At 42.3% G+C, this 23,479-nt stretch overlaps 1 protein-coding gene across 2 annotated transcripts in view; it reads right to left on the reverse strand.

Annotated features, from left to right (window-relative positions):
• Window positions 1-254: 254 nt before the first annotated feature.
• PLCH1 (phospholipase C eta 1) overlaps window positions 255-23,479 on the reverse strand; it is a 227,197-nt gene continuing 203,972 nt past the window's right edge. Inside the window, exons 15-22 of one of the 2 annotated variants that reach the window (XM_075548867.1) lie at window positions 22,906-23,085; window positions 22,715-22,822; window positions 21,631-21,755; window positions 19,588-19,672; window positions 16,807-16,953; window positions 7,213-7,292; window positions 4,025-4,376; window positions 255-2,329 (exon numbers count right to left, since the gene is read on the reverse strand). In XM_075548867.1, coding sequence (XP_075404982.1) covers window positions 255-2,329; window positions 4,025-4,376; window positions 7,213-7,292; window positions 16,807-16,953; window positions 19,588-19,672; window positions 21,631-21,755; window positions 22,715-22,822; window positions 22,906-23,085 — 3,152 coding nt within the window. Of the gene's footprint in view, window positions 2,333-4,024; window positions 4,377-7,212; window positions 7,293-16,806; window positions 16,954-19,587; window positions 19,673-21,630; window positions 21,756-22,714; window positions 22,823-22,905; window positions 23,086-23,479 lie in introns of both variants that reach the window. The other variant, XM_075548866.1, reaches the window with a different exon arrangement.

The following is a 23,479-nucleotide window of genomic DNA, read 5'->3' on the forward strand; positions in this document are numbered from 1 at the left end:
TTCCACCCCAACACAGCTTACAAGACCTCGGGAGGAAAGTTCATAGGCACGTGGCAAATGTCACAGGATCTACGTACAAACGCACACTCAAGAGGCACACGCGAAGTCAAAGGGAAACCAAAAGACGCGTTTAAAAAGACATCTTTAAATCATCTCAAAGCCAGGGGTCACGGTTACCGGAGGGGGCAAACGCTGGCATTCTACAGACTACTTTGTAAACACTGAAGATGCAGCTGTACGTCGTCGGTGGTCGTTCACAGTCTCAAGAGGAAATAGATCTCTGGCTTGTCGTCAATGCTGGCCTCAGTCTGCCAAACGGAGCCATCTGTGCACAACTGGTCCAAGTGGCCGTGGCTCCGCGCCGCGCACGCGCCCTCGGGGTCGCCGCGGCCTCGCAGGCTCTTGCGGGGACTCAGGTAGCCCGCGATGTACGAGCCGGTGGAGTGGCGGTTGGCGGCGGGCGGGGGCGCCGAGGGGGGCTTGTTTCGGAGCAGCACTCCCCCAGCGGAGCTGGGGCTCCCCACTTTGTGCTTGTTGGCTTCCTGCTTCTCCTTGGCCCGGCTGGCAATGTTGCGTACCCTGCTCTGGCTTCTGGAGGACAGCTTTCGGACGAGCGCCCTGGGGAGGTGGTGCGCCTGCTGCCTGGAGCCCAGCACCTGGCAGCCGTCGTCCTGGTCCAGGGACACGAGCTTCCTCAGCTGCTCCGTGAGCGCATCGGCATGCTCCACGGGTTGCGTGGTCGCAGCCACCCCCTTCCTGTCCCTCGAGCCAGTCGTCAGGAAGCTCTTGCTAATACACTGGTACTTGCTTTCAAAGTTGCATGCAATGTCCTCCGATGTTAAATCCCCCAGGCTTTTCGATTTGCAAGGGCTGGGCAGCTTCCGGGCCGACAGAGGGAGCGGGGGCGGGGGCTTGGGCACGGGGGCATGCGTGTCTCGAGCACTGGGCGGCAGGGGCACGAAGGGCAGGCTCGTCTTAGCGTCTGCGTTGGAGAAGTGGTTGCGCGCAAAGCCAGCACCCTGACAGGCAAGACAGGAAGTACTTCGGCAGGTGACATCTCCAACACGTTGGTTGAATACTGCTGGGGTGGAACTAGGGAGAGGCTCTTCACAGTGGCCATTTTGCAAACCGCTTTGAAAGTGGTGCGCCTCCCCCAGGCTCTGACTCAGCTTGCAAGGAGAAGCGGGTTGGCTTGTGGCCCCTCTCCTGGAGTCACAAGTGGTTATGGAGAGACTGTCTAGCCCTCCATCAATCTCCACCAGACTGCTCTCTGCGGAGATTAAACAGAGAGTGGGGTCCGCGATGACGTCTTCCAGTGTCACTTCTGGGGCAGGGCTGCGGGTCGTCAGTCCTTTCCAGTCTTTTCCCTTGCTGGGACTTGTTGGCAACCAGCAATGAGAAGTACGAGGGGATCTAGGCAGCTTGCCTTCGGTGGCCCCTGTCTTGGCCTTACTAGAAAGCTCCTCACCTGGTTTGGCTTGAGCGAGGGGAGTGCAGGCGTTTTCGCAAATGACTGTGCGTGTGACGTGCTCTGTAGGTCCGGGACTCGAGAATGCGATAGGCTCAGGAGATGAGCATAGGAAAGATGACTTTGACTTTCCTTTGGAAAAGCCATGCTTTGGGGGCAGTTTTAGACCAATGGCGGGCAAGGCAGAATGGCCTGACATCGCACTGGTACAATGGAGATCAGAGTCGACTATGAGGTTGGCCTGATCACCGGTCTCATCAAACTGGCCAATCAGAGCTGAGATGGAACTGCCTGGAGCATTCTCATTTGTCATCGAGATATTGTCAATAAGCTGGGAAATCCCACTATCCTGCAGAATCGCAGTTGAATGTAAGTCAGGTACGTCCGCACAGAGCGTGGAGACATCTGATAAAGAAAAGGAGGTGGCAGCTCTGCCCCTACCCTTGTCACCCCCCAGAGTCATCACCTCCAGATTGCTTTGGGGAAGGATGCTTCCTGATGGTGTGGTTTTCCCTTCTAGGAAGCCCTCAACACTCCCATTTTCTTTGGTTTTCACACCACCCAGACGCTGTGTTAGGTTCACTGCAGGATCAAGATCCAAATGCTTCTTTGGGGAGAGGGATTTGTTGGGACGATGGTTTTCCTGGTAATCACGTGTCGCATTTAATGTGGCTCTCCCACACTTAGGACCTGGCACTCCCAATGGTTCTCCTGCAATTGACCGATTGGCAGAAGAAAGAGTGGAGCCCCCTTGGCTGGTGTCTTTGTAGAGGAGCGCACTGGAGGATAACTTTTTGTTGAAATTTTGAAAATGTTGGTCTTGTGTACTTGCCTTGCCTTTTCTCTGGCTGTCCACATCGGCTGCTGGAAAACAAACAAACAAACATTCTAGGTGATTGGGATCACTTTAGGTAGAGCCTGTGAACACTCAATTTGTCTTCAGACAGACACATGAAAAAATGTAAGTCTGAAAACTGTGACAGACTAGAATTATGAATTGCAGAGAGTGGCAACAAAATGTTTGTGTGATGGAAAAAAATGATAAAATAGAGTCACAGGAATTTCACTGAACCTCCCTTGGGATATCTATTACATCAGCTGAGGATGTAATATTCATTGTAAAAAAAATGCCCATGAGTTACTGTGCTTTCCGGTGAGGATTTACCTTAAGTTGTTTCCTATTCAGATTTGCACTATAAGAAGCAGGGCGATAAAAACAGAACAAGACGGCTCTGTTAAACCAAGTATTGCGACACTTGAAATCTAGACACTCTATGCTTTCAAAGTTAGACACATTTAACCCCACATCACAGTGATTATGATTTAAGGAAGATAGTTTGGTGAGGATATTACTTAATTTCTCAAAGAAATGAGAAGACTCAATAAAAGCATTAAAATACAAATCTCTGTTGACTTAAAAATGTAGAGGTATTTCAACTGCCAGATCAATTTTAAAAAATGGTCATCTGAAATGGAACCCCCCACCTAGTATATAATAAAAATTTATAAATCAAGCTAACACCTGGGGAAAAATATAAAGATAAATGGTTGGTCACCAGTTCTATGATTATAAATTTTTAGAATCATTTTTGTTTGTTTGTTTTTGAATGTATAAATAACACATGAATTCCCTGTCAAGTGTCAGTATGATGTCAGGCATAATAACAACAAAAGTATACAATTCACATTAATTTTGGTACCCCCATCATGCTTAGCATATAGCTACGACAAAATTAGGTGGTCAATTATTCTTGATCAAATTATTCTTTAATAGTTTCTTAATACTTTAGCCTCAAAATATGCACAAAAAACCAACCTTTAACTTCTTATATACTTGCCTAAGTAAAAATTTGTTTAATGTTTATCATCTTAAAAATGGAAAATATAAATAACTCAAAGGAAAAATTTTAATATCTGATGATCGGCTCATACTAAGTAAGTGGATGCATCGAGTATGGTCCTTTGCCTGTAGAGCCTCCATCGTGCCAGAAGCCACACACAGGCCTCCTTTCCTGCAAACATCCAGGGATGAGGCAAGAATGAGCATAGGCCATCACCCCCTGAACTGCCTTTGGAAGAAGCAAGGATTTTTCAAGTGAAGAAAGTGACTTGCTTTTAACACTTGGATTTTTTTCTTCTTCTTCCATATATATCCCCAATCATGGAAAAGAAATACAACTATGTTCAACCTCAGAACAATCAATAAATAGGGTCCTCACGTGAAAAACCAAGATTTCTGTAGACATTTTGCAGGTCTCCCCTGTCCTCCCTCATAGAACCATGTGTTCCCTGCCATCAGAGCTGACGGCTTCCCCGCTCCCTCGCTGTCATTTCAGAAAGCACTCATGTTGTGAATCCTTAGGGGACCGGGAAACATCTCTTCAACTGCCCCTTCCCATCCCAAAGTCAAGAAATTTTGAGTCCTAAATATAATATTGGAAATGATTGTTTTCAGTGTATCTTAGGCTACAAAATGTCAACCATATCATCATAATCATCAGGAACTTAAATGCAGTCTAGAAAAGTTTGTCCTTAGGGAAATCTAAAGCATCCTACCTAGAGCGTTTTCCTTTCCAGCCGGGTCTTTTGCTGGTTCAGATATAGGCAGCGAAAGTGCTCCTAGAAGACTCTTGTCAACCGGCATAGAATTAGGGCGGGCTTGCAAACTCCGTGTGGTCCTCCTGAGGACACCGTCTTGATCTCTTGCAGCCTCGGACACGGAATCCTTTATCTCTACCATTTCTTGGAAGCCCATTTTGCTCTTTTTTCTGCCTTTGGCTGGGGCACTGGCTGTGCGTCGCAGAATTCTATCTCCAATGGATCGTTTCCGGACGTAATGGGAATTGGTTTCTGAACTGTGCCTGGGATTCTTATTGAACAGCCCCTTCAGACCTTGGAGTTGCCTGTTCTGAAGACACACACCCCAAAGCAAACCCAAATTAAACAAATGGCACTGAAAGCAGCTGGCATTCTAAATGACATCGTGAAAAATGAGTGCAAAGCAGAACCGCAGCCATCACAGTATGTCCACACAAGCAAACAGCAGCTCACAGCATGTTGGTACAATGTCATGCACAGGATATTCGCTTTACGTCCTGAAGAGAACAGCCCTCTATTATCACAACCAAGCATTTCCTCAAATGTCCTAGCCAGACATGAGAAGGTGGGAGGAACGTGTCCAGAGTCTGCAAAACTCCGCCGCCGTAAACCAACAGAAGAAGCATGTTTCCAAGTGGCCAGCAGAAATATGGAGCGGTATGAGAAAGCATGCCACCATAACACTGTTTGTTTTTCATAAGCCAGCAAGAACCAGACGCCATGCTGAGAAACTACCTTGGTAGCTCCTAGGAAGTGCAAAATTGTATAACTGGGGTTGAGTATTAAAGGACTCCACTGTAGAAGACACAAAAACAAAACCACGGTCAACATAATCGGAGCTCATTCCAGAAGGGGGCATACAAAAGACTGCAGAGACTCCAAAAACCCTTTCTCCCAGGCGTGGTGAGTCTGAGTTTCACATTCATTCACGGCACCAGCATGTTGTGGAAGACACACCCTGACCCAAACACACCTTGAAAATAATAAACAGCATGACTCGCCATTGGATTTTTATCTCAGAGAGCGAACAGAAGTCTAATCAAACATTTTCTGTCGTTTAGTTTAATTTATTGCTAGTCCGGCTTTTAAACAAATTCTGTACTGTGGTCTCCTCAGTTAGGATAGAGGCTACAGTCACTACATCCTTAACCTAGGGTTCCTAGAGGCTCATGGAACTGTTTGGCTGCGTGTGTATTCACTCCAGAGGTAAGATTCCCAACACGGAGCACAAGCAGAACACAGGCAGTCATGACCAAACTTCCCTACTCTTAGAAATTCGAGTTCTGTAGCACCCCAGGCTCAATCGGTCCCATTCTTGTCAATTAGCGTGTAGCAATAGTAAATCTCCACTCACCAGCAACGGGTAGCCAATAGGTATGTGTAGATTGTCTCAATGGCACAGAACAACATAGGGCCCACAGAAGGGGTCCCCCAAATGCATTCTAGCCCTCTCCTAATGCTGTCAGGCAACATTCTTGAGTTCTTACTCTCTAACAGGCAGCTTCCTATTAGAATATACACACATATATATATTTAATGATATATAAGGCTGCTCCTATTTTTAACCCATATTTACAGGAGGGGGAGGCAGACCATGTGGTGCCATTGGCTAGAGCGCTAGGCCACTAATAGAAAGGTTGGAATTTGGAATCTAGAAGGAGACAACTCAAAAGAAATGCCTAGGAATTTATTCGTAACAATGAAACAGCCACAAAAAACAAAGTAGAGTTCTATTTTGACACAAACAAGGGTTGCCATGCGTTGGAATTGACTTGGCAGCAACTGGTACTTCGTTGAGTAAAATAGGGAAGTTGAGGCACACAATGTGTACAGCTCAGCAGACATCCCAGGCTAGGCAACTCTCTCATAAAGAAAACTCCCAAGCTCCATTCAAAACTCTTAGCCACCTGGACCACCACACGTGGACCATAAAATGACAGCGACCCAAGTCCTCAAGTACTTGGCGTGACTAGAGGACAGCCTAGTGATGTGTAAATCTCAAGCACTCGATGGGGCAGCATTAGGAAAGGGCCAGAATATATTTTTGGAGTTCCTTTCTTGTGAGCCCCATGTTGTTCTGTGATGCCACTGAATTAATTCCACTCATTCCTATCGCCAACGGTTGCCATCCAGGGGAGCAGAGCTGCCTCACCGGGTTTCCAAGGCTGTCATTTTTATGGAGGCAGATTGCTCTGTCTGTGCCCTGAATTGTAGCTGGTGCATCTGTACCACCGACCTTGTGGATACCAGCCCGATGCTGTTAGCTGTGAGCTAATTTGTGATATTGTGACTATAAATTCACTCATAAATGTTTAGGATTCAATTAAAAGTCATCACACTAAATGAAAACATCTTGCTTAGAACTGGCTGGGACTGCCGCCTAATTATAAAGGAATTAATCAAACAGCCAAGAATACTTGACTATAACTGGCTAGGGATTTTTTTTTTACCATTTTATTGGGGGCTCGTACAACTCTTATCACAGTCCACACATCCATCCATTGTATGTCAAGCATAGTTGTACATTTGTTATCCTCATCATTCCCAAAGCATTTGCTTTCTACTTGAGCCCTTGGTATCAGATCCTCATTTTTCCCCTCCCTCCCTACTCCCCCCTCCCTCATGATCCCTTGATGATTTATAAATTATTATTATTTTGTCATATCTTACACTGTCATATTATTTTTGACATATCTTACTGGTTCCTATTTGTACCAGTGTACATCCTCTGGTCAAGCCGGATTGGTAAGGTCGAATTTGGATCATGATAGGGGGCAGGGTGGGCGGGGGAAAACAGCTAGGGATTTTTAAGGAATCAAATAAAACACAACATTTAACTTATAGCTTCAATGTTTTAGGCAAATAAGTGTTTCCCTGAGAGGAAATCATTTCCTCCAATCTATAAGCACAGATCAGGCACCTATGTGGAAGGAAGGGTACACGTTCCTGAACACTGGGAAAGTCCACGTATACCAGAGCCTTGACAGCAGAGCATCAGACTTGACCTCCTGGGCTTCCATATATATCTGTTAAAGAACAGCTGGTCAAAATCTATATCCCTTTTATGTAGTTAGTCAACAAATCAAACCTTCGTTGAGAACCTTATTATTGTTACATGTGGCTTTAAGCCCACTGAGGATTCTCACCTTTCCAAAGATTTCATTGATGGTTATGTGGACAAATATAGACGCTTCTGTCAGTCCTTCCAAATAGACATGTCGGTAGCCTGAGAAAAACAGAGAAAGTGGTTTCCTTTCACTTGAACTTGCATTTGGTTTCCCACGGAACAAGAGAATGAAAAATTTAACTGTACTCTTGTTTTTTCACATGCACTTAAAAAAATCATTTTATTAGGGGCACATACAACTCTTATCACAATCCATACATCCATCCATTGTGTCAAGCACATCTGTACATTTGTTGCCATCATCATTCTCAAAACATTTTCCTCCTACTTGAGCCCTTGGTATCAGCTCCTCATTTGTCCCTTCCCTCCCTGCCCCGCCCCCCATGAACCCTTGATAAATTATAAATTATTATTATTTTGTCATGTCTTACACTGTCCGACATCTCCCTTCACCCACTTTTCTGTTGTCCGTCCCCCAGGGAGGGGGTTATATGTAGATCATTGTGATCAGTTCCCCCTTTCTACCCCACCTCACCCTTACCCTCCTGGTATCACTACTCTCATTATTGGTCCTGAGGGGTTTATCTGTCCTGGATTCCCTGTGTTTCCAGTTCTTATCTGTACCAGTGTACATCCTCTGGTCTAGCCGGATTTGTAAGGTAGAACTGGGATCATGATAGTGGGGGGGGGGGGGGGCGTGGAGGAAGCATTAAAGTTGTATGTTTCATCATTGCTGTACTGTCACATGCACATTTTACTAAGCACGTCAACACTACTTTGCTTGAGCATATGCAAAGTAACCCCTAGAGGTAAAGCTGACCCTAACACTCTGATTCTCATATATAGTAAAACCCGTGAAAGTCAGAACCCGTGTAAGGCAGAAATTTAATCAAAGAAGGAAAACAAATAGTTTCCACCTAAAAAGAGCAATAAAAAATAGCAATACTGAATCCCATCTAGGGCACAAAGCTCACTAATCTATAAACAAACAAACAAACAGAGCAGTCCCAGCAAGTTCTGGCTCCCATGGGTTTCACTGCAGCAAATACATGTAGATATATCACATCTGGGGGTAAATAACAAAGAATTGCTATGCTGGTTCCAGTTCATACGTGCAGAGGTTTATTCCAAACAACGTATGTTTAAACATGTCTCTACAGTCCGCGGATAGCTGGAATACGGTAAGTGCTCTTAGTAATACATTTGTCTTAGTCTCTTTAAGGCAGTGGTTCTCAACCCTCCTAATGCCATGACCCTTTCATACAGTTCCTCCTCATGTTGTGGTGACCCCCAACCATAACATTATTTTCATTGCTACTTCATAACTGCAATTTTGCTACTGTTATGAATGGGGCGACTGCACGAAAGGGCCATTCAATCCCCAAAGGGGTCGTGACCCACAGGTTGAGAACTGCTGTCTTAGGGTGCTCTCCCCAAAAAAAGTCTAATCAAACAGTGGCTTGCCAAGAGAACTGCTGGGTCAGTTAAACTCTTGAGAGGTCAACACAGGAAGTTATGTCAACTGGTTTGGGGGATTCCAAAGGGGAAATCTTGGTGGATTTTCTTGAAGGATGCAGGACTTACTATGAAGGAGTTTTAAGAAGGAAACAATGAGAAAGAGGACAGCAATGTGTTCCAGGGGAGCACTGCCCTGCTGATTCTGGGATCACAGAGGCTCCTACAAGCACTTCATTTGAAACTGTACCCCACCCAGCCTACAACCCTGACCAGACTGCTTTTAGGGTTCAAACACGAAGAACACTGAAGAAGGACATGATTTGAGTCCCTCAAAAATGCAAAACTGCCATTTTAACATGGTGTAAATTAAAAATTACAGAATTATTTGATGAAGGATTAGAGAGATAGAAATACTGACTTCAATGTGTTGTGGAACAGCGGTATCAAATTATTACCATTTTCCCCCCTCTGTTTAATTTTCTTAAATTTATTTTTATTTGGGAGTTAATACATATTATCATTCCATAGTTCAATCACATCAAGTAGTATTGTACAATTGCTACCACAGTTTCCATTTTTTTCCTTCCTGGACTCCTTGACAGTCTCCCTTTTAGGCCCACCCACGGGAAATCTTTATTGAACTTGCTGCCACTATAGGCTCATCAATTCTGGGTTTCATATACAGAAAAACATGTAACAGCTTCAAGAGGGTGACCCCAATGTCCTAACACCTCTGAGACAAACCCCAATAAACATAAACCCTGAACAAACCAAAAAATACAGAAAATGTTGAAAACTAGATCAGGCCCAGTGTGCCTCAGGCGGGATCAACTGACACGGTTTTAACTGTTCAAGTCAGGTTTATCCCTTTGATCTTCTGTAGGCATCTCTCCAATGCACTTGGTTTAGTAGCCACTGTCCTCTCTTCCCCGAAGTATGGATCAAGAGAGATCATCGGAAGCTTATGTCCTATGTGGTCCCACAAACAAACCTTGGGCTCCCACTGTCACCACAGCCTTCTGCGAACCAAATTCTCACAATTTAGATTCCTTTGACTTCAGATTATATAATTTATAATCCTACAGTGACTAATGGTGGTGTGCTTCTTCCATGTGGACTTACGTGACATCTCACGGAGAAGGCTGCTTGTTCAGAGACAAGCCTTTAAGGCCCCAGATGCTATTTTATCTAATAGGTGGGCACCATCTAATGGTTTCACCACATTTTTCTATAGCACCCATATCTTCTGTGTTCCCTGTGAGGGCAAGTATCAAGCAGAGCCACAGTGTAAGAACTAATCACTCTGAAATTGGAGCTAGAATTTAGTGTGAACCAAAACCTCTTTCCTGTATGTTTGTTTGTTTGATCTTTGTTTATCTGCCTTTGACTCCCTTTCAAAATCACTTTGTTAATTTATGGTAGAGTCTTATCGATCATTCCCCCTAGGGCATAAAAATCGTCCATTAATATTGTCTTTTATTCACCCCTGGTACTTGTTTTTTAAAGCCCTGTTGAGAGAGGGGCATTGGGCAATGCTCACTTGTACAGAATCAATCCTTTTGTGGATGGGCGCTATTTACACAAACTCTGGGGGTTAATTATCAGGGAAATTTTATAATAATCGTCACTGAGAATGTCCGTCACAGCTTTGCCAGGGTGTAAAACATGTCTTCATACAGCATAGAGGACATTGATGTAGCAAGACAACCTCTGTCTGCCTACCAACAGTCCAACAACCTTGGTACAGCCTTCTGCTGCTTCCTCTGCTACCACGTATTTTCTGACTGAAGTCCTTGGGTTACAAGTGTGTCTGGGGTAGAGTCCAGTTCACCCCGTGGAGTTTCTGCCTCTGGAGCATGCCATGCACCTTGGAAATCCAGGATTCTATGTCCCAGCATTACATGGCACCGGCCTGCATTCCCAGGATGCACCTGGAGGCCTGGGTCAATGGGGTCTCTTCGGTGCATATCACCAGGGACTCTCCCTCCTTAGGGCCCCCCAAAAGCATTTTCAGTTATTCTAGCAACCAACTGGAGGTTGCTTCTCCTGCTTTTCCTACCAACAGACATGCATTTATGTTCCCCCAGACGTGTTTGCTCCCTTTCCCCTCTGCTGGTTTGTTTTTCAATCAGTATCCCTCATCCCTCTGATAGGGGTGTCTACCAACCAGAGAGATCTCACCATAGCTTTGCAAGGCAGTCACAAAGTAGACAACATCCCCTTCCCCTCCCCTGACCACTTGATCCCAGCTGACATGAGGCACCCTCTGGCAAAGTGACCTTCAAAGTACTTACCTAAAGCAGATGGTGAATGGTTCCTTGGCACCTGTCAGGCTCCCTACCAGGTTGTCTGGCCCCACTGGCCAGCAGACTGGATGCCCTACAAACCTGAGCTTGTACGCATTCTGCCGCTTGTCCCTTACTGCGTGGACTCACAGTATGTGTCCTTTTGTGCTTGACTAACTTCACTCAGCATAATGTCTTCCAGATCCCTCCATGTCTCTCAGTTTCATCGCTGTTTTTTAGGGATGTGTATTATTCCATAGTGTGTATATACCAGATTTTTTAAATCCAATCTTCTACTAATGGGAATTCAGGCTGTTTACAACTTCTTGCTAATGTAAACTGTGCTGCAATGAACATGGGGGAGCATACATTTGTTTGTGATCTGTTTCTGACTTCTTTTGAGTATATACCCAGTAATGTTATTGTTTGGTCAAATGGTATTTCAATTGCCATCTGCTTTAGGAATCACCATATCACCTTCCACAGTGGACGTACGTATTTATAGCCCACCAGCAGTGGATAAGACTGACAATTTCACCACAACCTCTCCAGAATTTGTTGTTCTGTTTTTTTAACTGGTTTACAGTTATAGGAGTTAGATGGTATCTCATGGTTGTTTAGATTTGCATCCCAGATGGCTAGTGAATGGAAGCATTTCCTCAGGTGCCGTTTCCTTATTGGCCATTTGAGTGTCACCATTTGTGAATCATCTGTTCAGTTCCTTTGCCCACTTTCTCCAGTCTTGCTTTGTTTTCTGTTATAGGCTTGTAATATACTGTAGATTTTAGTAATTTGTCCTTTGGCCAATATGCCATTACTAAATATCTTTTCTCAATCTATTGGCTCTCTTTTTATTCTTTTCGTGAAAAATTTTAATGTACACAACTAGTTTATTTTTAATAGGTCCCACTCATCTATTTTGTCTCCCATGGACTGTGTTCCTGTGGTATAGAGATAACAGACAGCCCATGTATCCCCTGCACTAGAGGATTCAGACTTGTCTCATTGATGATCCTGACAGCTTTGGGTTTACACTTAGGTCTTTGATCCACACGGAGTTTGTTTTGTGCAGGGGGAGAGCTATGGATCTGGTTTCATTCTCCTGTTGGTAGCATATCCAGTTTTTCCAGCACCACCTATGGAAGAGGGCATCTGCTTCCCTTTTAATTGGGCCTTTGTTGAAAATCAGTTGTCTGTATGTGGATGCTTTTATTACTAGGTTTTCTGTCCTGATCGCTTGGTGCATGTATCTATCATTATATCATAACCAGGCTGTTTTGAACACTGTGGCTGTATAGTAGGTCTTGAGGTCAGGTAATGAAAGACCACCTACTTTTTTCGTCTTTTTTGTGGAGCTTTTTGCCTTTCCTGGGCATCTTCCCTCCCCATATGAAGTTGTTAATCACTTTTTCCATTTCTTTAAGGAAGGATGCTGGAAAATTTGGAATGAGATTGCATTGAATTTGTAGGTTGCTTTAGGTAGTATTGACATTTTCACTATATTGAATCTTCTGATCCACAAACATGGAATACATTTTCATTTATGTAGGTCTCTTTTGGTTTCTCATAATAATGTTCTTAAGTTTTCTTTGTACAGGTCTTTGTTTGTTTGTTTGTGGATGGGGGAGTTAGGTTTATTCCTAGGTTTTTAGCTATGGCATGGCTATTGTGATGGTATTGTTTTCTTGATGTCTGTTTCTGTATTCTCATCACTAGTATATAGGAATCCAATTATTTCTGCTTCTTAATCTTGTATCCTGCTACTCTACTAAAATCCTCTATTGTTTCCAGCAATCCTATTGTGGAAACCTGAGGATCTCAATATATAAAATCATATTGTCTGCAAATAGTGAAAGTTTCACTTTCCCCACCCCCAATTAATTCCCTTAATTTCTTGCTGTTGTCTGATGGTACTGCTTAGGACTTCCAGCACAATGTTGAATAAAAATGGGGATAAAGGACATCTTATGGAATTGTTTTCAGCTTTTCTCCATTGAATGTAATATTGGTTATTGATTTTTCATTTATGGCCCTTATTATGTTGAGAATTTTCCCTTCTAATCCTTTCCTGAGAACTTTTATTAGGAGTAGGTGTTGGATATTGCCAAACATTTTTCTATATCAATTGATATGATCATATGGGTCTTATTCTCTTTCTTGTTGATGTATGGTAGATTCCATGCGGTGTTTTTGAATGTTGAACCATCCCTGCATCCCTGGTATGAATCCTATTTGGTCATGATATATATATATATATATTTTAATGTTTGGGGACTTTATTGGCCAAGATTTTGTTGAGAATTTTTCATCTATGTTCATGAGGGATATCGATCTGTAGTTCTCTATCCTTGTGTGTGTGTGTGTGTGTGTGTGTGTGTGTGTGTGTGTGGTGGTGGTGGTGGTGGTGGTGGTGGTGGCGGGGGGGTGGTGTCTTTGCCTGGTTTGGGTAGCAGGATTATGCTGGCTTCATAGAATGAGTTTGGGAATCTGCTGTCCCTATGTTCTGGAAGAGTTTGTGTAGGATTGGTATCAGTTCTTCTCTGAATACTTGATAGAATTCTCCTGTGAAGCCATCTGGACCTGGGCTTTTATTCAGTTAGGAGTTTCTTGATGACCCTGTCTATTTCTTCTTTTGTTATGGGTCTGGTCTGTTCAAGGTCTTAATGTCTACAAGTGTTAATTTGTGAAGAGAGTGTTTTTCTAGGTATTTGTCCATGTCATCCAGATTACTGAATTTGTTGGAATACAATCTTTCATAATACTGCGTCATTAACCTTTTTATTTCATTTGGGTCTGTTATAACCCCCTATTTCATCCCTAATTCTAGATATTGTTATCTCCCTTTCCTTTGTTAAATTTGGTAGTGGTTTATTGATTTTGTTGATCCTTTCAAAGAACCAACTTTTTGCTCCATTGATTTTCACATTGTTTTTCTGTTTCTCAGTTCATTTATTTCTGCTCTAATTTTTATGACTTATTTTCTTTTGCTGTTAGAAAGTTGTGCTGTTGACTGTTCCAATTATTTGAGGTGTTAAGGTGCTGAACATGAATCTCTCATCCTTTTTCATGTGTGCATTGATTGCTCTAAAGTGACCTCTAATTACAGCTTTGGCTGTGCCCCATAGGCTGTTGTATGTTGTGTTAACATTCTCATTAGTTTTTAGGAACTCCCTAATTCCCGTTTATTTGAGCTATTATCCAGTCTCTTTTGAGTAGTGTGTTGTTGAGTCTCCGAGTGTTTGTTATTTTTTTAAGTTCTTTCTGTTGTTGATTTCCAGCTTTCTGGCACTGTGGTTGGAGAAGATGATTTGAATGATCTCTGTGACTGAATTTTCTCAAGCTTGCTTTATGACCCATTATATGGTCTATTTTAGAATATCAGCCATGTGCTCTGGAGAAGGATTTTTGTTTGTTTTACTTTGTTTTGATTTTTGCTGTTGGTTGAAGAGCTCTGTAAAAATCTAGGAAATTGAGTTGTTCAAATGTGTTATTTTTGCTACTTTAGTGAGTTTCATGCCTGTTGATCTCTCTTCCTTTGAGAATGGTGTATTTAAGTCTCCTACTATTATTATTGATCTGGTGATTTCTCTTTTCATCTCTTTGAGGATTTGGTTGATGGATTTTGAGGGTCTTTCATTGGGTGCATATATGTTTATTATGGTTATGTGCTCTTGGCATATTGATCCCTTGAGCATTATGTAATGCCCATTCTCTTCTCTTGTTATGTCACGAACCTTGAAGTTTATTTTGTCAGAGATTAATATTGCCACCCCTGCTTTGATTGTCATTAGCTTGGTAAACTTTTCACCGTCATTTGAATCTCAGTCTAGTTTTTGTCTGTTAGTTTGAGATGTGTCTCTTGAAGGCAGCAGATTGATGAATCCTGTAGTTTAATCCAGTCTGTTACTCTGTCTTTTGATTGGTGCATTGAGTCCATTGACAGTCAGTGTAATTAATTCTAAATGTAGATTAACACTGTCATCTTGTATTTGTGCTTGATATTCTCTTTTCTCCCCCTTTTATGGTGTGGGGTGGGGTGTGTGTGTGTGTGTGTGTGTGTGTGTGTGTGTGTAGCGCTCAGTCGTGTCTTTGTTTCTCCACTAGATTTGTATGACTTACTTTCTGTTTTCAGTGTGTTGGTTTCTGGGTGGTATAACATCCTGTGGTGGTCTCATGTTTGAGTGCTGTGGTTGTTGGCTTTCTGCCCATAAAGAACTGGACAGTATTTTTATAATGGTTTTGTTTTTATGAATTCTTTAAATATTTCCTTGTTCAACTTTTTTTCTCTCCTTCAAATTTGATGAAAGCTTTGCTGGATAAAGGATTCTTGGATTGCACTTGTTGTCTTTCAACTTTTGGAATATGTTGCTCCAATTCCTTCTTTCCTATATGGTCGCTGAGGAAAAGTTCAAGTTTATTCTTATCTGTTTACCTATCTATAGCTGCCTTATTCTTTCTATCTGCTCTCTCTGCTCTTATGATTCTCTCCTTTTCCTTAAAGTTTGACAATTTGACTACGATATGTCTTGATGTGGGTTGTTGGTGGGGGTTGGTTGATTGGATGGTTTTGTGGGAAGGAGTAGCTACTTAGTGTTCTCACTGCATCCTGAATGGTTATCATCATCTCCTTTGTGATATTGGGGAAATTTTCTTCCAAGAATTCCCTTACTATTTTATCTGTAGACTTATTTGTTTCTTCCTGCTTAGGCACCTCAATAATTCAAATATTATTTTACTTCATGGCATCCCACATCATCCTCAGGCTTTCTTCAGATTCTTTCGCATTTATGTTTGATAGCTTCTCATTTGCTGAAATCTGCTTGATTGCCTTCAAGTTCACTCATTTGATCTTCCATTTCTTCCTTCTGTTGGCCAAATCTTATACTTTGTTTTGGATCTCTACTAAGCCATCACTTAGTTACTCAATTTCCTTTGGGTATGAGGTTTTTAGTATCTCCATTTTTCCATCTATTTTCAGGATTGATCCCCTAATCTCTTATAGGGCCCTATGCATAATTTTCTTATATTCTCTATTTGGTAGTTCAAGGGCTTCTTTTTATGTGTATTCCATTGAGTCTGGATAATCGTCAGTTGTTGACTTGTTTCTCTTGATATTTTGTGGTAGCTGCTGATAACTGTTGTTTGTACCATCAGGGGCTAGATGGCACCGCATCCACAACAGCCTGGGTCAGCTCCAAGGGCCCTGAAGCAAGGTTGGTCAGTGCCCAGGCTGCTTCGAACTGTAGGTGAGGGTCAAGGAAACACTTCAAAAAGTCCACCAGCTGGGGGACCAGCCCCACTTCCACGATCACCTTCGGGGTGAGTTTCATATTGGCTCTATTCCACAGGCCAACGTGAGCTCCAGCATCCAGGGCTTCCAGTGGTCCATGAGGGCATCATGGGCTACACTTGGGGGATTGTCTGGCTTGGGATATTGCCCTGAACTAGAGGGTCACAGAACTAGGGGAAAAGGAAAGAGGCTGGAACTTGCCACCCCACTGACCCTCCTAAGGTAGGGGAGAGGGGAGACTGCAGCGAGCTCCACTGTGTGGTTTTGGGGCCAAAATCAAAGAGAGAGAGGTTTAAAATAATCCTGAAGTGCTGAGACTCTAGGTTCTGTGTCTAAATTCCCAGAATTGGCTTCCTCACCTGTCCATCTTTGGACCAAACAAGGGGAGTTCTTGACAGGGACTCTAGTTCAGCATCATCTTCCCAGAACGCCTAATTTTTACACTTTTATTAATAAAGTTTTCTATGAATTTTTCAGCAATACTTTTAAACTTACCATCGTGTCACGCATATTACATATTATACCTTCCAAAGCAGAATGACTGGTCAGTTTAAAGAAAAAAAAGCCAACCCACACCTACCAGGTACCAAGCTGCTGAAGGTCACAGTTCTTTGTCCAATGAAGTCTCGTCCAATGGGATCATGATCCCACACAAGGAAGCGAACCAACGCAATTTCTGGCATGTGCACAGTAAATGTCAGTGTTTCTTCCCACACAGGGTTAAATCCTTAGAGAAATGAAAAAGGAAAAAAATTGGAAAATCAACAGGCTTAGCTGAGAATGCGTCGGCAGGCACATCTGCACAGTAGACAGTGAAAATTGCTTGCAATGGTTATTAAACTCCGGAAAAAGCCTGATACACTCCAGGATGCCTTCCTGAAAGAGGGTCTTGGAATTTACAACATCGCTCGAAAATAATTGGTAAGAAAATTGCCTGTAAATTATCACATCAATTCTATTAATCTTTGATGCCAAGTTGCATTGTAGAGAAAGGGCTTTTAGGTAATACTTAGATTGCTCCAATAAGCTCAAGAATTATCTATAGTGGTAATCTGAGAATAATTAAGCATGCTCTTCCTCCCCCATGCCATCAACCTCTTCCCCACAGAGATCCAGCTACTATCATGATCACCACCAACCATTTTATAGGGTGCTTTGTAGGTTTCAATGCTGTGATACAGATGTCAATTGTATATCTATCTCATTGCCGTAGCCAACCTCTGACATTGTGAGAGTTGGTGTGCTTTTGTTTTTATGTTTATTGCTCTAATTAGGAAAAAACGTATCTACTGCTGACTCTTGAAAACAAAGTTACACAAGAAACTTAAGCCCTTGATTTTTTTTAAGTCGAAATTCCAAGTATCTAAAAATCATTTATCTTGGAGAAAAGATGATGTGCTTAAAGACATACAAGCTGGGACAGGGCCAAATTGGACCAGGCAGTAATGCTGCTCAGCAGCTCCTTTTAAAGCAAGACCCTCAGAAATGAAAAGGGCATTTTTTCATAGCTACGGAAAAGGAATAGGAAAGATATATGAATCAACTTAAATACTATAAAGCAAAAAGGATATAAATACTTAAACTTATATATTTAAATAACAGAATGTGATTTATTAGCAAATCAAGTATTATATACATTTTTGTATTTCCTTTCTAAAAATAAACTTTAGCATCATTGTATGTGTGCATTCAGGAGGCATGGGCCACTTAACCACAGAAATAGCTTCAATCTAATGTGATAATTACAGGCAGAAAATCACTGAAACATTCCTCCTTAACAAGAGAAGAAATCTGTCTATTGAATTGGTGAAGACCTATCAATTATTCCTGAGACTTAGGAGGAAACAAACAAACAAAAAAATGAATGAACTTGGATGGGAAAACACGATTTAGGAAAGCTTCTTATTTGAAATATGTTATTTTGATAAGCAACAAGCTTATTCTATTCATGAAACCCAAATACCTTCCATTTAACCAACACGTAGAACACCTCTGTTGTTACCTGTTGTGGAGTTACCCTTTGATTCACCGCAACCCCATTCACAACAGAATAACACAATCACCTTACCCTAACGCTGCAGATGGAACTATTGTGGTCTAAAGAGTTTCCAATGGCTACTTTTTAGAAGTGGACTACCAGGCCTTTCTTCCTAGTCCCCTTTTTCTCTAGGAGCTCTACTGAAACCTGTTCAGCATCATAGCAGTGCACAAGCTTCCACTGACAGACAGGTAGCTGGACATCAGGTATACTGGCTGGGAAATTAGCCCAGACCTTCCATGGGCCATGAAATTCTAAAAGCGCCACGGCCGCCCCGGGTCTCTCTATCAACCCCAAATTTCTCAAGCCTTTTAGGGATTGTGATTTAAACTTATCTCAAAGTCTTAATGACTACTAGCTGAGACCAATAAATGTTTGATGATGTCAACTGTGTGAAAAAAATTAGTGAATAAAATTTTAGAAAAGGATGAGGAAAAAAAAGATGAGGTTTGAGGGACAGAAGTATTACTTTACACTTCCACAAAAAGAGAATAAGAGGAAGAATGCTAGCCATCCACTACAAACAAATACTGAAGAAGTAGTTTTTCCAGAGTTTACCAAATTTCCATTCATGCTGCAGAAGAACTGAGAAATCACTGAGCTATTGAAGCTTTGTTAGTTAAACCTTGAGGAAACTCATGCCAAAAAGAAATAATTCAAAGGTATCACAGAGGCAGTTTTTAAGAAATTTTTTACTTAGATTAAAAACTCAAGATTCACTGAAATCGAGTCGACTCGGATTGTCCGACAGTATAGAGTAGAACTGCTCTGATGGGTTCCCAAGACTACAACTCCCTGGGGGAGCAGAAAGCCTCCTCTTTCTCCCAAAGGGCAGCTGGTGAGGTCAAACTGCTGGCCTTGTGGACGGCAGCCCAACACAAAGTCCACTATACCACCAATGCCCCTGTGCACAATCAGTGATATTAGTTATGTCCATTGTTCTCCTCAACTATTGATATTATCTGCTTCTAAATTTTCCATCACCCTAAAGATGCTCTCTTAATCGACCAATTTCTCTTTTCTCTCCCTCTCACTTGTCCGGTGACCACTAATATGCTTTGGTACTAAGTGAATTTTTAATTCCGCCTTTAAAAATGTCTCTCATTCTATTCTTTAGAAATAATGTTTATTCCAGAAGCAAGTCCTGAGAGCAAAGGTTAGATGCAGTTATTTAATGTCATGCTGCGCTCACTTTAGCACAATTCAGATGGCAGCTATAGATTGTAATGAGTCATTTTTTACTATACAGATATTTTTACTTTTCAATGAAAATGTTATTTCTAGAGAACCCTGATTAAAAGTGAGCACAGATTATCATCTTACCATTGTCATCTACCACACGGGTTTGATCTTTACAACAATCCACAGGCAATCCAATGATTTCAACTTCAACAAAGGGGTCAATGATCTATGTAAATAAAGAGAAAGCAATATTACAAATGGCATATTTCCATGCATGAGTGAATCAATTTCAGAACATTTACCAAAGTGTCCACATTTCAATAGCAATCAATTATACTAGGGACTTACCACAGATGAGGAACTGTACCAGGTACAGCAAGTGCACAGATAAGCAACAGGAATGAAAAAAATACTTAAAGTTGTTGTTTGCAACACTCAGTAATGTATGCAAACTTTGCCTAGGGAACATGTAATTCCGGGCCTGTGTTCATGCCTCATATACAAAAGAGGTTTTGCCCATGCATAAATGGTCAGAGCAACAATGTAGTTAAAAATTGAAAATCTGGCAAATGTCTATCATGAGGATGGACATTCATGTACAATTTAATGGTACAGCACACAAAAATGAATAGGAAACTTCTCTTGGATAGAATGCTGAGCAAAAGCAGCGAAATATAAAAAAGCCCACCCTATGAACCCCAGGGTTGATGAACCTCTAGGGTCAGCAAGCAGAAGAGGGTTCTGGGAGGTGCAGTGTGTGAGGTGTGTGTGTGAGGGGGCGGGGTAAAAGGGAGCTGATGGCAGGAAGTTCAAGAAGGGAAAGAATGTTTTGAAACGGACGGTGGTAGCAACTGTGCAATACTGCCTGATGTGATTGACCTAAGGAATGATATGATATCTGGGGTGGGGGGGCGCACATGCCTAAATCTTGGACAACTTAACGACATAAAAACAAATAACCCAATTATAAAATGGGCAAAGGATTTGAACAAAAATGTTTTCAGCCAAGAGGATATTCAAATAAACACCAAACATAAAAAGATGACTGGCCAGGGTGCAGTATAGCACTGATTAAACACACAGCTTTCCTCTGGTGCTTTAATGCTTCCCACGCCCCCAACCTTGGCCCTAATTCTACCTTACAAATCTGGCTAGACCAGAGCATGTACATGGGTACAGATAAGAGCTGGAAACACAGGGAATCCAGGACAGATAAACTCCTTGGGACCAAAATTGAGAGTAGCCATACCAGGAGGGTAAGGGGAACGTGAGGGGAGAGAGGGGGAACTGATCACAATGACCTACCTATAACCCCCTCCCAAGGGGATGGGCAACAGACAAGGGGGTAAAGGAAGACATCAGACAGTATAAGACATGAAAAAATAATAACAATTTATAGATTATCAAGGGTTCATGAGGGAGGGAGAGGGAGGGGTAAAATGAGGAGCTGATATCAAGGGCTCAAGTAGAAAGAAAATGCTTTGAAAATGATGATGGCAGCATATGTTCAAATGTGCTTGATACAATGGATGGATGGATGGATGGATGGATGGATGGATGGATGGATGGATGGATGGATGGATGGATGGATGATGGTAAGAGTTATATGAGTCCCCAATAAAATGATTTATAATAAAATAAAAGATGACTGGCATCATCACACATCAGAGGAATGTAAATCAAAATGGCAATGAGATAATAGTTCACTCCTTCTAAGATGACTAAGACTAGATAAAGGAGAACTTAAAAACCACCAAGTAACCAATGTTGACCAAGACATGGAGAAATTAGAACCCTTATCCACTGTTGGAAAAATGCAACCTGGTACAGCCATTCTGGAAAGCAGAGTGGTGGTTCCTCCCAAAACTCAAAACAGAACCACTACGTGACCCAGAAACTCCCCCTGAGGTATGTGCTGATGGGCCTGGAGTGCGGTGCCCCCACCCTGGACCTATACATGAGAGCTTGCTGCCCCGTGACTCGCCAGAGCCAACATGTAGCACACCCCAAATGCCCATCAATGGATGAGCAGCTGGACATCCCCTGAAATGAGGTCATTTATGACTAATCTCCTAGAGCTTACAACAACACACAGTCACACAGAGAGAATTCTGAAGAATAATGAAGAAATATAAACGCAACATTAACACTATCACAGAAGGTACTCAGTCATCTGAGACTTACCTCGCCTCTGTCTCCCAACATGGAATCCGGAGGTTTGGGGAGTTGCTGGCCACTGATAACTTTCAGGATGAGCTGCTTTTTGGGGTTGGCCGGAAGTGGGTCACCAGAGAAAGGATTGAAAGTACCTAAACCGAGTAAGGCAAAGGTGAAACTGGGAGGTAGGTACCACAGGGGAAACACATACACGATTTAAGCCTGTGAACAACGGAACAACAAATGTTGGATGACTCCAGTGTTTCTTAGAGCAGAAACTTGTCACAACCCTCAGTGTGGCTTTGCCCTGAAGGCAGCACCAGCTGGCATTTCCAGAGCTGTGGTTCCAGAGCAAGGGCCAGACAAATGGGCCATTTGAAAGGCAGTGTCTGTGATGCAGTTACCAGCCCCGGCATGAGGGGCGAGGTGGTGTCTTTGAATGCCAATAGGATCAAACAAGGGAGCAATTAGGGCAGATCCAAATCATTTTCTAACCCACACTATCTTAAGCATAGAAGAAGGTATGAAATTATGTAAACAGAAGAGCAAGAAAACAAGCAAAGCATAAACTCGAGAAGACACATCTGCCAACACTTTCCTTAGCTAAATTGTTTATGAATTCAATTTGGATAACATAAAAAGAATTTTACCAAACAGAACCTACAGAAAGTGTTCTTTGATCTAACACTACATTAGACTTTCTTTTTTGTTAGACCTGGTTTATAATCGGTTTACACTAAGTAAAAGGACTTCAAAAAATTCTTCCAAGCGGTATTTTAATTTTCCCAACTGATCTCAGACTCCCAAGCCCACCTAAAGTTTCTGAAAAAACAGAGCTTAAATCGTGGAAGGTCATGCAAGGACAATGGATTTCAGATGACAACTCATCACTCTGCATGTTCCTTTAGATAAGTAAAACTTCACGAGAAAAATGACAAATATCATGTTACCCGAATATTAAACAGCTTTAACAAGAAGTCTCATTTACATTTCAACAACTTACCCCATTAAAAAAATCATTTTGTAAAGCACTGTGGTATTCCAGTTTTCAGAGAGTTCTTTTCATAGGGGCACCCGCGTTCACAGACGCGACGGGGAGGTTAATACGTACCCTTGCACATTTGCTGGGGCTTGAGGACGTAGCCGCAGTTGCCATTCGTCTTGAATTTGGCTCGGTTTAACTGCATCATTCTTCCTTCGGACTGGTAGTTGAGGGCCACTGTGTAGGTTGGAAGTTGGATAGAATTAGGGCAGTATACAGCCAGGGCGCACTGAGAATGCTCCTTCTCGGGGCACACCTACCTAGCTGACAACCCGCATTCCAATACGGAAGAGGGTTGAAGTTGCTGGAATCAATTCGGTAGGCAGAGGGGTAAATCCTCGTGAGCTGCTTTTGGTTATAAATCATGAACTGCTCTGATTTCTGCTGAACCACTTGATGCGCTCTTGTTTCACTGAATGACAGCACGTTTCCTGTTGTTCCTAAGCGTTTGGAATAAAGGGAAATGAAGGGAGCGCTTCCGCAAAGGAAACAAGTAAACAAGTAGAGCCCCTCCCACAATACTGCGCCATGATGGCAAAGTATTTCCAAAACACATGGCATTTGTAACCGAAGCCGTTGAAGAGTGAAACACACAGGGCAGAAGGCTTTCCAGTCCAAGTGTGGATAACAAACAATCCATATAACTTATTCCTGAGGGGTAATAAAAATGGACAGCATTCATCTAAGAAGGCACACATGTGAAAAATCTATTAGCTGATAGGAATCAGGATCCAAGAAAATAAAGAGAGCAATTTCAGAAGAGGGAATTTCAATTCTAAAGTTAATTTGAATAGAATTGTAGAAGTTGCAAAGCCTGTTTGGGGAAAAGGAACA

This window comes from Tenrec ecaudatus, chromosome 4 (genome assembly GCF_050624435.1).
Source record: "Tenrec ecaudatus isolate mTenEca1 chromosome 4, mTenEca1.hap1, whole genome shotgun sequence".
Taxonomy (NCBI): domain Eukaryota; kingdom Metazoa; phylum Chordata; class Mammalia; order Afrosoricida; family Tenrecidae; genus Tenrec; species Tenrec ecaudatus.